Source organism: Lycorma delicatula, chromosome 3 (genome assembly GCF_047948215.1).
Source record: "Lycorma delicatula isolate Av1 chromosome 3, ASM4794821v1, whole genome shotgun sequence".
NCBI lineage: Eukaryota > Metazoa > Arthropoda > Insecta > Hemiptera > Fulgoridae > Lycorma > Lycorma delicatula.
Window position 1 is genome coordinate 74069842 of NC_134457.1, and position 13346 is coordinate 74083187.

Here is a 13346-nt window from a genome sequence, read left to right on the forward strand (position 1 = left end):
GTACAGAAAATTTCTCTCGAAGTAAATTATATTTTTGTCCCTTATCCTCCAGATGGACCGCTGGTTATTATCCTGTCGGTTCATCAGTTAAATTTAGTTTCATATCTTTCGTAAAAAAAAGAAGAAATATTTTACATATATACTAAATGGTTTTTATATATAAAAAAAATATTTTTTCTAAAAAGATAAAAACATTCAACTCAAGTTAAGCGTGCAGATATGCTGCAGTAGCAATTAACAATAAAATGAAACAGAAGATACTGAAGCATCATATTACTTTAAGAGATGAAAGAAACTCTTGTTTTTTATCTGTACTTACAAGTCGTTTATAAGATAGCAATGTGAGGTCATAAATCAAATTACAATTTTTTCTCTCTTCAAGTGTCTTACTAAAGCATCCGCGTTCTTCCAGACAGGCAGGGAAGTTTGTATCGAGCGAGTTTTACAGAGATTAAATGTTAGTTGCCGATAAAAAAATAAATATATTTTGTTTTTATATAAATAACGAAATTACGCATTTAATGAAAAATAAGTAAATAAAAAATAAGGTAAATTTAATGTATTTCGAATGAATTTTTCACAAAAATGGTTTTCCTAAATTTAAAAATAAATAACGGATGATTTAAGAATAAGAATTTAAACAACTTTTTGCATGATTTGTACTTGAATAAATTGAGTGTTTTACGATTATACATAATTATATTATTAATCAATTTTCTAAAAAGAAGGTATCAAAATTTGACACGAATTTTTTATGTTGAATCATTACTCAAGACTACGCCCACCGATTTCAACAATATTCATATTTATTTTGCAGATGAACTTGTTTACGGTATTCAAGGTACTTTTTTAAAATTACAACGGAAGATTTTTTTAAACATAAAATTTCAAAATTACCTGTAAAGTTTCTGTTAAACATTTTAATAATGTTGTCATTCTAATATTTAAAACACATTTTCACTCGAAATTTCAAGAAAATTAACTTGTAAAATGCTTATTCCACCGTTCTACACAAGCTCTAGTTTAAACCGACCTAGTTTAGCATCGCCGACTTTCCACAGTGGTATTATCTTACCTTTAATAAGGAAACTTCCAGGTTCCAATCCCGGTTAAGTATTAAATTTTTCATACGATATAAAATTTCTATTATATATTCCTACGCATAAACTTCGAGGATATATAGTGAATCAACCAAGAAAAAAATTATTCTTAACGTCCGTTATTTCTCTTCATTTATTTTCCTATTCTTTTATTTAAATATAGAATTCTTATCTTTCGAAGTTTCTTTGAACGTTTATTTTTTTCATAGAGACGTCGAACTATACAACTACCCGTTTTTAAATTAAAATAGAATAGAAATATAAATCTTACTAAAAAAATTTAAAAATTCCAGAAACGCACAAAAAAGAAAAAAATGCAATTTCTTCTTTAAATCTCAATTTTCTTTAGGCTGCGAGTTGAAGCAGAGTGTATAACACGTTTCATAATAAAAAGGAGGACAAATCACTTGCTTTGGACTATGTGTCCCACTCTTTCTAATGGGAATGATAAATGGAAAGCATCTGGTACAAGAGGCACCGGTCATAATTACTTACTCTGCAAGTTCACAATACATCCAGTCTCTTAACTGAATAAAATAAAATTGTCATTTTACGGGTGAATATCATCTCCATTTCGGTAAGACTGACATGTTGATGTGCAATTACATGGCTTAGCGAAAAAGGCAATTTGAAACCACTCGTTCCTTACTATCCCCAATAGCCAAGGTGTGGAATGCTTATAATTATAGAGGAAGCTGAAGTCATTATTGGTAGTAATTCTGATATATGTCAGGTCGCCTATAAAGGACAAGGTTATGGCACTTGACAGAAAAAAAATCAGTAAAATTGTTAGATGCGTATTTTTAATTTTGTCATAGATTTAAAAAAAAAAAGTGATTGACACCACATCTCTTTTTTGTACGCCTATTAAATTAGATGTATACATTTTTTGCTGCACTTCATTTAAACTTATTTCATTTGAAAGTGAGATACGTTCCTCCAATTCTTTAATAAAGTGGACGACAGTTACATAATTTGTGAAACATTGGTTTTTATTAACATCAAATATTTATACAATTATTAATTCAACAATTTTACATGAAAAATTAGGATAGAGTAAAAGTCCCTTTGTTACTTGTATTACTAGAAGAAAATGTCAAAACCAAAAAAAATAATAAAACGTTTTTTGAAATCAATTTTTTTTAAATTTTGCAAACGTAACTCCACTTTATATTAAGCTCAATACATGCGTGCAAGTTTATCTTACAATTTTTTTTTTAATTTCCTCACAAATTTCCCCTTCTCCAAAAATCTAAAAAATGATTGTATTTTTTAACCGAACATTTTTTTATTGTTTTCCTAGGCGTACTAGTAGTAGTACACAAGCAACCAAAAAAATAAAAAAATAAAAATACTTTGGGGGGCAATACTGGGGGTGGGAAAGCCAATCAAAGTTTAAAAATATCCATTTTTTGATTATTCAAAACTTTTTTGATTTATTTAAACTTTTATTATTTTAAAAATTTAAATAATAAACTTTTAATAATAATATTGCAATAAAATTCCATCGTAATTCATCCTCACAATACCAAAAAAAGAGATCTTAGTTAACTTTTTATAAGTTGTACATTTTTTAGCGGAATTTCTTTTGGTTTCTTCTATTTAACAAAGTAAACGCAAATCAACAAATTTTCTTGGAAGGTGATTTTGGAGGTGGGGAACAGAAAAAAATAAAAAATACCGATTTTTAAAAAAAAAATTTAGAACATTTTTGGTTTATTTAAACATATAATGATAATTTCACAATAAAATTTCATCATAAATTACCCCCCACCACAAAAAAGAAATTTTAGGTAACTTTTTTCTTGTATAATTATTTTTCCACTATATAAGAATAAATAAGCAATAATAGTAAAGTATTACAACTTTGTTGTCAGCTTTTTTTAAAGAAAATTCAATAAGGTGAATTCATTGACATTAATTAAAAAAAGAAGAATTTAAGCAGTACGTAGTGATGATGATAGAAGAAATTCTACAAAATTATCTTCGGGTCAAAGTGCAGTAGCACACAAGTACGTAGAATTATGATTAGTAACAGCAACCCACAGAATATACTGAATAATTATACAGCCACTAAAGTTCACAATGAACTTAGTAATGAATTAAGAAATTTCATTTATAAGGCTTCACAATTTATTAGGCTACAAGTGATTGTTTGTCACGCAATCAATGAATCGGTTACTATATTTAAATTAACAATAAATTTATCAATGAAAATATACAATTCTGTTATTTTGAATTACATGTGAATATAAATGAAGAATGGTTACTCTTAAATAAATCAAGGAATTTTACCCAATAACTTTCTTTATTTACAAGGCACGGAAAAGTATTTTCATTATGAAAATATCGCTTTCAAATATCTCATTATGTACAATCTATAATTCCTGTAATTTAATAATATAATTCACTTTTTAATCAAAAATACAACAGAAAGAACGTACACATAAATTAGACACTCATTTTTCATAATCGAATTTTTCTGAGAGACCAACCACCAGGACATTAGAAACAAAACAATTTCTCTGGTTAATTTTTACGAATATAAAATTAATTATAAATATTTAATTTCAAAAATAATTTATTAAAAATGTATTTGCTGAAAACTAAAAATATCAATTTTAATATTAATCTTAAATTAATATATTTTTCTAATATGAAAAAAACGTGACTTTTTTTAGACAGTGGGTGCTGCTATCAGATTTTTATAACATACATACTGTAATGTTAATATTTAGGGAACAGTATTCTTCTCTCTCCTTATCAACAGTTGTCGATAAATTTAAACATTAATAATAACAATAAATTTTAATTACGACTCAACAAGATTAAAGGAATTTTGATAACAGACTTACAACAATGTATTTACTATCAGAGGTTAGATTGAACTATGATGATCAACAACTTTGTATTATAGAAATTAGCAAATAATATCTGAATTTATATTGTTATTATTATTATTATAATCTCTAATACTAATATTTTAGAAAATTTAAATTATTAACAAAAAAATTAGCTTCTCTTTTAAGTCAGTGCGCCAGGAGTAATACGTTTGGATGTGATAAGTTTGGACCTTTTAACCAACCAACCGGGATGGTCTAATGGTGAACTCGTCATCGCAAATCAGCTTATTTCGAAGTCGAAAGTTCTAAGGTTCAAATTCTAGTAAAGGCAGTTACTTTTATACGGATTTAAATAGTAGATCGTGGCTACCGATTTTCTTTGGTGGTTGGGTTTCAATTAACCGCACATCTTAGGAATGGTCGACCTGAGACTACAAGATTACACTTCATTTACATATCATCCTCTGAAGTAATAACTTAGGGTGGTTTCAGAGGCTAAACAGAAAAAATAAAAGGGCCTTTAACTCCAGAATGGCTTTACAGATAGCCGTAAAACGCAAGAAGGCAAATGATTCATCTTAATTCTGCAATCACCATGGTACATAATGATTTGAAAAATCAAAATGGTGAATATGTCATTTTTCGAACCGAAAAATAAAAATTTAAAGAGTATTAACAATAAGAATAGTTATAAAAAAAAAAACTAGTTTCAAGAAATTTAGAACGAGATGGATTTTTTGCTTAAGACGAATTCTGTATTAAGAATAAAAAAAGGTAATGAAATGTGACAAAAAAGAAGATAATGAGTGATTAAATATTAAAATTGATAAATAGTGTAACCTAAAAATTAAACAAATTTGCTGTTTAAGAAGTAAAATCACAAAGGATGAACAACGTAATATAGATTTGGCACAAAAAAGGATACTTTTTCTGAGAAAAAAAGTCTGCTGTTTCAAACATAGATCTAATAAAAAATTCTTAACCATATTTGTGCAGATTGCACTATTTTATGGCAGTGAACAATGGTCGATAGGAAAAACAGAAAAAGAATTCAGATATGATATTAGAGGAGGAAACTGAAAATTATATGGGTAGAAAAAATTCGAAACGGTGAGATCTTAAAACGAACAGAAGAGAAAAATATATGGTAAAGTTTCATAAAGAGACGAAATAGGTTGGATGAGACCTATCCAGATTTAAACTGATAGTAAGGGTTAGTTAACTGTTGAAATTCCTCTTGATTTTTAAGTAATTAAAAAATAAATAATATAAATAAATTACAAGGCCTTTTAACTCCAGAACGGCTTTACAGACAGCCGTAAATTACAGCTAAGCAAATGATTCATCTTAATTCTGCGAATCACCATGGTAGATAATGATTTCAAAAATCAAAATGGTAAACTATTCCTGCTTATAGGGTCAATTCTTGTGTTTATTAATTCCTCTTGATTTACTTAAAAATCAAGAGGATTTGAGTAAATTGAATTGTAGGGCAGAATTGTCGTTGCGATCAACACTTGTTTTATTGGTATGAGAATAGCATGTTTGGACTCGATCAAGTAATGAGCTGAGCGCATAGTCTAACAGAAGTTAGATATAGGAAAAGATTTGTGTGAAAACTTTGATGTTAGAGGAAGGCGCTTCCGCGAATCGGTTAATGTGATAGTTGAGGGTTGTAAATTACGGTAGGTGGCCGTGGTTTGAAGAGGCCATACGAAAGCAATAGCAGGTTGTGTAAATTCTCTGATGGAAATGTCTACCGAAGTAGTATTTGCATCGGTGGCATCCTGATAAAAGCCAAACTGATGACTGTGTTGCGTTATCAAGTTTAGAGGGTCTAAAAGACGACCTCCGGTAAAGCCCAGTAAGGCTAGGAACGGAGGGAGTGGTGTGGTGACTGGGATTGTGATAAGACGGGTGTCTTCCTTTGTGAGATTGAGGATGATGATAGAGGAACGTAGAAAGTAAAAAACTAAAAGAATAACGATAATGGAATTTATAAAATGGCGTAGAACATATAACGTAATAATTACTTGTATGATGAGATTATAAGAACAAAACAGACAGGATTAGCAAATAGCAGCAAGCCAGTTCAAAAGGAAATTGTTTAGAAAAATAGCTTTACATTAATACTGAAATAAAATAAAAGAAAAAAATTATATGGAGAATTAATATATATAAAATTTGAATACTAATTAAACAAAAAAAAAAAATGAACAAACAAGTTTTCGTCAAGATAACAGCTGTCAGTGCCAGAAAGACATGGGAATACGGTAAACTTGAAAAATATAACCTTACAAATCTTATTTATCAATTAATATTGGACCATTCTAGACCGAAATCAGAATTCATATCGATTTCTTCTTCCTCTTCTTACATAAAAACTATTTCACCTTCTGTTAAGATATGTTGTCATAATCTCGTAAATGATCGCCTATGCAATCTGGGTTGAACAAGGAAGTAGTGTGATCGCGAAAAATTTCGGTTTTCAGATTTCAACGGAAATATATATTTTGACCATCCTTGAATCCATTCTGACTAGTTTCGGCATGAGATCTGTACGTATAAATAATAATAATAATCTTTATTCCACAAAATAAACAGATTACAAGTGAAAATAAAATAATTTACAGTTATAGATTCTTAATACACAAGCTTAATAGACATACAACCAAACAATATAAAATAATAAAAGTAAACAATTATTATATAATCTTGTGGAATTAGGTACCCCCTACAGTAAAAATGTATTGGAGATTATCCAAAATTCAAATATTTTCAAACATTTTCAGCGAGTAAAATACGTACGTATGTATCTCACATAACTCAAAAACGATTAGCCGCAGAATGTTGAAATTTTGAATTTTGAAGTGCACACCGAACTACGGCTGTTAGTGTATCTGCTGTAATGGCAGCACATGACTACAATTTTTTTTTTACGTAGCTCGTCGATTTTTGCTGGTTTTTGTCGATACACATCATTCTTGACGGTCCTCCAGAGGTGTCAAATCAGGACACCGAGGTGTGTACTGAACAGCACCTCTTCGATTCACCCACCGTCCGGGTAGAGTTTTATCTAGGTACAACCTGACATCTCAATGGTAGTGAGGCGGGGCTCCGTCTTGTTGCACGTAAAAACGTTCATCACCATACAGGTTTTGGATGGCAGGCAAAATCCTTGTCTGAAGCCGCCTCACCAGTTACGGTACCCTCGAAGAAGATATGAACAATCAAACCGCGCACTGATAGACCACACTGATAGACACCACACAGCAACTCCCGGTAGATTCACTGCCCTGTCCACATGAGCGTAAGGATTTTCAGGAGCCCAGTAAACACAATTGTGGCGATTCACAGTACCGTTAAGTTTGAATTGCGACTCGCCAGTCCACACAAACTTCCCTGCAAATTCCTCATCCTCACCAACCATGTGTTGAAACCATTCACAGACTCAGATCGAAGGATCTGAGTCGTCCTCATTCATTGCGTTTTGGATCTGGCAATTTATGCCAGCTCCGCCTACCACGACGAATTTAATATCTTACAATACACTACATTACACATTAGATTAGTGAGTGTAAGTCCTTTTGTTTAGATATTATTTAATTAAAAACAGTGAGTACATTTTTTTGGACTCCTATATATATATATATATATGTATTCAATAAATGACAAAGATTCTTCTCACAACCATTAATATAATGAACGCGTCCGGGTTCAGGCGAGTTGATTTTTATTTATAAAAGAAATTATCTGAATTGAATAAAATTTAATTATTATAATAATAACTATAGGCTCCTGGATAAAAAAACTACATTTTTACAACCTGATGGTTCCGCAACATCTGAAATATCTCAAAGAAAGGAAACTTTGAAATTGATGCACATGAAGTAAGATAAAATTCCACGTTCAATGGTCACCGAAGTTAAGAAAGGCCGAGCACCGTTTGCTTGATACCGTACGTATATTTTAATACTCGACGACCACAGTAGCGGAACCACTTAAAAAACTTTAAAAAATAAATTAATTTACTTAAGTTTTCTTTTAAGCCAGTTTTAAGGCACGCGTTAGCAGCTTTTGGGATCTAATTATAACAATAATAATGTATTACGAATTAACATGAGACTAATAGTGATTGTCATACTGTAATTGGTATTATAGCCTATTCGGCAGTGTAATCTCAAATTAAACAAATATTTCCAACGAAAATTATATTAGAAAATGATATAAAAACATTTTTTCCTTTGACTTTTTTTTTAAATCGGTATGTTTTTAATTTTTGTATTAATTGTAGAAATTTAATGCCAAATTTTTGAAGCTCATTATTTCCTCATTGAAGAGGAGCAAGTCATTGTTGTAATATGTCAACAGTCTGTAATTGAAGATTTAAATTGTGAAATTTTTTTTTATTTCAGTATCAATAAGTTGTCGATCTCTATTCCAATTACTAAAGTTTGTTTTTTTGTTATACAAAAAAAGTCGTAAGATATCTCGGAAAACAAGAATCTTCACATTTTTGTCATGATAATCCTGTAATTTCATCTTTTCCCATGAAAAATTGATGGGCACTAAAAAAGTAAAAAAGGAGATAAAAATAAAGTGAAAATGTGTTATATTGTAAATGATTCTTCGTAAATTATAGAAAATGTTCCAATTAGAATGAAACCAACATTTGTAACAGAAACAAAACGTTTATTTTATTTACACATAATTATAGGTTAAAATACTGCATGTACAACAGTCACCTCCAACGGGACTCTAGTAAACATTAACGATTTATCGCTAGTCGAATACTTGTACATGAGACTTTCATCAAATTTGAGGAGCCTGGTTTTGCTTTACGAACCCTAAACCTGTAATCGGATAATTTTTTAACTTTTGGAGGAAAACATTTTTAGTTACAGTATATTTGAACCGGTCAACGTAAAATCGCTGATCAGTAGTGAATTTTCAACGTAAATAAAAATTCCCCGTCTGTCGAAGAATAACATGTGAAGGAGGCCTTGAGTTTTCCTCTAGATGGGTCGTTTGTGTCGTACTATGGTTCCTCTAAAGGTAGATCGTCCTTTCTCATCACCTGCTTTCCTTATCCTTGATATCTTTCTCATTTCCGGTCCAGTAAACCTGATCCTTCTAGGTCCATGTTGTAGAAGCTGGGAGCTCTACAATCTTGCCAGAATTGTTAACAAGCCTGCGAACCGAATCGTGGATTCCATTTCTCCTCCAGCTGCCCAACAAGGTTAATAGTTGAAATCCTTATCGGGTAAAGTCCTGCTAATCCTTTTAAAAAATACAAAATACATACAAACAGAATCATAATTCTCAACTTACCGTAGTTTCATCTTCGTGCAGGACTTGATCATATTCAGACATGGCTACACAGAAAATGATCGCCGTCACATCTTCAAAACAATGAATCCATTTCTTTCGTTCGGATCTTTGACCACCGACATCAAACAATCTGAAAGAAGAATTAACAGATCTATTAATTTGATAAAAAATACATTTTTTATTTATAGAATCATTTTACGTAAGTAGTCTAAAAAAATTAGAATTCCGATCTGAAAATCAATAAAAGGAACACCTCCTGGATTTTCTTCATAGGTCAAATAAAATATTCAATATATTATATTTCGTTTAATTTCTAAACGAAAGATAATTTAAAACATCACAGAAAACAAAAATAACAAAGTTATTCTTACGTAGAATAATAAACTATCTTGGACGTATATGTAGTACGCAATAAAAAATATCTATCTTTTCAGTAAATCGCTGAAGGAAAATCAAAGGGGGAGAGAATATAACGAATGGCATTGAATGTAAGAAAAACCAACGAACCGAAATACTATAAAAATCATTTTATGCATTTTTTTCACGGTTGACAATCAAGCAAGTTATCAACCTAATGAAACACAGAATATAATAAAAACATAAATTACCAAAAAATATATATATATTTTTCGTTAACATGAATATTACAAAGTAATAAAAAAAATGGGTTATAAAATACGTCCCTACTAAAACAACATCAATAAGTAGGACGTAAAAGATTCTCGAAAATCAATACGGAGTTTTATATTCTATGAAAATTATTAAATATTAAATGAGAAGTTCCTCAACCCTGAAGTTACTCTAAATATGCGCGTAAATGCAGTATAAAAAAAAAAACATAAAATTAAAACTATTGAATAATAATCAGTGATACTTCCTCGTATTAATCTTCAATACAAGACGCAATAATATTATGAAAAAGCTCTTGTAAAGTAGTACAGAATCTGAATTACGATGGGTTGGCATGCCGATATGCAACAATATATTTGGTTCCATGAAGAAGATAACGAGATCGGGAAACCACCTTACTCATCAATTTACTTAGTAACCTCGGCATAGAATGCTAGTTATGTTGAGAATGGTTATACCAATTTCGAGAGTGATTTTTATCTTATGTTGATCGTCTATTACCTTTTTCTTTTATCATGTTCATAAATAAATAATATATAAAATTTTAGAGTTTGTAAAGAAGTGAATTAGAAGAGTAGATAAAGAAATAGAATATTAAATAAAAATTAATCTTTCAGACGGTTGCAATTCAGGTTTTAGTCTAATCGACTTAAGAAAGTAACACGTAAATTGGATAAAATACTATGAATTTTTTCGATAAGATTGAATTTTCAATACAATTTCCATCAAGATATGAAGAACCGTAGTATTATAATCAACGTGGCAGGTATATTGCAGCAACCTGATTAAACCAGTACATTGCGAATGTAAAATAGTAAAGAATGCGATCATCAAGGTGATGATCCATTTTAGTACTTTATCTTATTGTTTAGTACTGGAGATGGCTGTTGAAATGTTTGTTTATATATATATATATTTTATGAAAACCCTACTCCGTAGGGAAAACACTCGTCTTGTGACAATACCGGTTACCACACCACTCCATCCTTTCTAGCCCTAATGGCTCTATCGAAGGTCGTCTTTTAGACCTCTAAACCTACATCACAGTCATCAGTTTGGCCTTTGTCAGGATGCCATCGATACAGATACCTAGGCAGACAATTCCATCCGTGTATTTACACAACCTACTATCACTTTCGTATGGCTTCTTCCAACCACGACCATTTATCATAACTTCGGAAGAAGATTGAGCACCACTCTTCTTCAAGATTTTCTATTTTTAATATTATTTCAATAACCATTTATCGTAGCTCATTACTTTTATTTAGGGGTTTTTCTTATAGTATTTAGTGGTAAACGATCGCTTAATTTTTTTTGTACAACAAAACTGTAATAAATGAAATTTTACAGCTAAAGACAAAACTATAAAATTTTACCGAGAAGGCTGTTAAATAAGAAGAAATGAATCTAGTAGTGAATTTATACTGTATATAATACATTCATTGACAGGGAAGTAACATATGTATATTTTTAAATGCTGCTAGGAGACTGTAAGAAACAGATAGTTTTGAATATTTTATTATTTGAAACGTTTATAGTAATTGAATAATTACATTAAGCACTTTTTTTTTACTTTACGCGTAGGTTTTTAGAGTATTATTTCAGTAATTCCTCGTAAATTAGTAAAGATAGTATATACGAATTACTAAAAGTCAATAAATTCAAAGAATCAGTTTTAGCACACAACTGGTAATGTTTATTTCAACGTTGCCAAAGTTTTCTATAAATTCTAAACTCATACTGTAACTTGACTTTAGAATTTGTTTATTCAAATAAAAAATGTATATTACAGTTTACTGTAAGATAAAAATGTCAGATCTAACTGTAATCAGAATTAAACATACCGTATTTTTTTTATAAGTAAAACAAAGTAAATATTTCTTATAAATTTATCGGATGAGAGGAAATTTTTTTTTTTTATTATATGTTGCAGGAATAAAATGAATAAAGAAAAAAGTATTAATGCTCCGAAATAAATATGGATTTGTATCGTACTAATAAAATACGAAACTACTCCGTCGACAATACTGATCTCAATAAGAGGTTTCACTAAACATTCATGAAAACCAAAGACGCAATAATAGGGGTGGCTGGGCTGGAACAAAGCCAACATTCTCTCCACACTTACGCAATTATTTTACTCAATTTATTGAGATGGTGTTCCTTAAAACGATTTTCTGATACACTGCAATGACGTTACTGGCAAAAAACACACATATATATATATATATAAATAAGAAATTTAATATTATTCTCAAAAACGTTTCCACGGGACGAAAAATACATATTTTTCAGAAATAAAATTAAAAAAATTAATCTAAAGTATAATATTTATACATGTTTATAATTACTAAATAGAAAAGTTTTAAGATTGATTAGATAGTCAGTCAACATAATCAAAAGGGCTTAACACCTTAAAATTTTCAATAAAATATAGTATCACTAAAAATTATGAAATTAAAAGTAAATATATTAAAGAATAGAGTTTCAACTCGTCGCAGCCTTATTCCATCAATTTTTTTTTTTTAGCAATTGTTATTACGAGCGATTGTGAAAAAAAATTACTGAAAAAACTGAATTTTAAAAAAAATTAACATTATAAAGCTGTTAATTAAAATTATCACAATATCTTTTTAAGTGCTAAGATCCATTTTTTTTAACAAAATTGATCAAAAGTTAAAGATATAGAACTAAAATATTCCGTACAAGTGCACAAATTATAGTTCATTTTATAACTCAATTATCCGGATTAAAACACAATATACAGTCAAATTGTCATCAGGTTTATTTTATTTTATTTGTATTTCTTTTTGTATGGTTACCAAATGAAAAACATAAATTTTATTTATTGAATTAATTTTGAAATCATTATCGGGAGAGTTTGCATCAGTACGAATAAAATCATTAAAAAAACCTTTCAACTAAAATATAAATTCGTCTTATATACAATATTATCATCTTTTTGTGAAATTTTAAATTAATTTTATATTACTGTAGTAAAAGTAATCGCAGTAAATTAAAATTTCAAATGTATTTTAGAGTAGGGTTACATTAACTTTTTTGTTCCAGTCTTTCTTACGGTTTGTATAAAGCATCTCAGATACAAATTGTTCTAAATCATATCCGTTTTCTGTTATCTGTAATGATATTCTTATATAACCGATCTATGAGGCTGAATGGTTGTTTAATCGGGCTGTTCGGTTGGAAAAGTATATCCCACAAAGTAAAGAATGAAACTACGTCACTTCTCATTTACCTAATAATCCTGACACGGTATGTTTATTATCCTTAGAAATGGTTGTGCCATTTCAAGAAATGACTGGTGTCTCTCAATTGACTACTACAGTACAATTGTATTACGATTAACTAAAAAAATAAATCGTTATATTCTAAAACTTAATTGTTTCATTGGAGTCCACGATACGAGACAATATTTTTAACT

The 13346-nt window shown here is 29.6% G+C and overlaps 1 protein-coding gene across 1 annotated transcript in view; it reads right to left on the reverse strand.

Annotated features, from left to right (window-relative positions):
* The window catches only part of Galphao (G protein alpha o subunit), a 332111-nt gene that overhangs the window by 27388 nt on the left and 291377 nt on the right, over positions 1–13346 (reverse strand). Inside the window, exon 6 of the mRNA XM_075359997.1 lies at positions 9275–9404. Within this exon, the coding sequence (XP_075216112.1) occupies positions 9275–9404 (130 nt within the window). The remainder of the gene's footprint in view (positions 1–9274; positions 9405–13346) is intronic.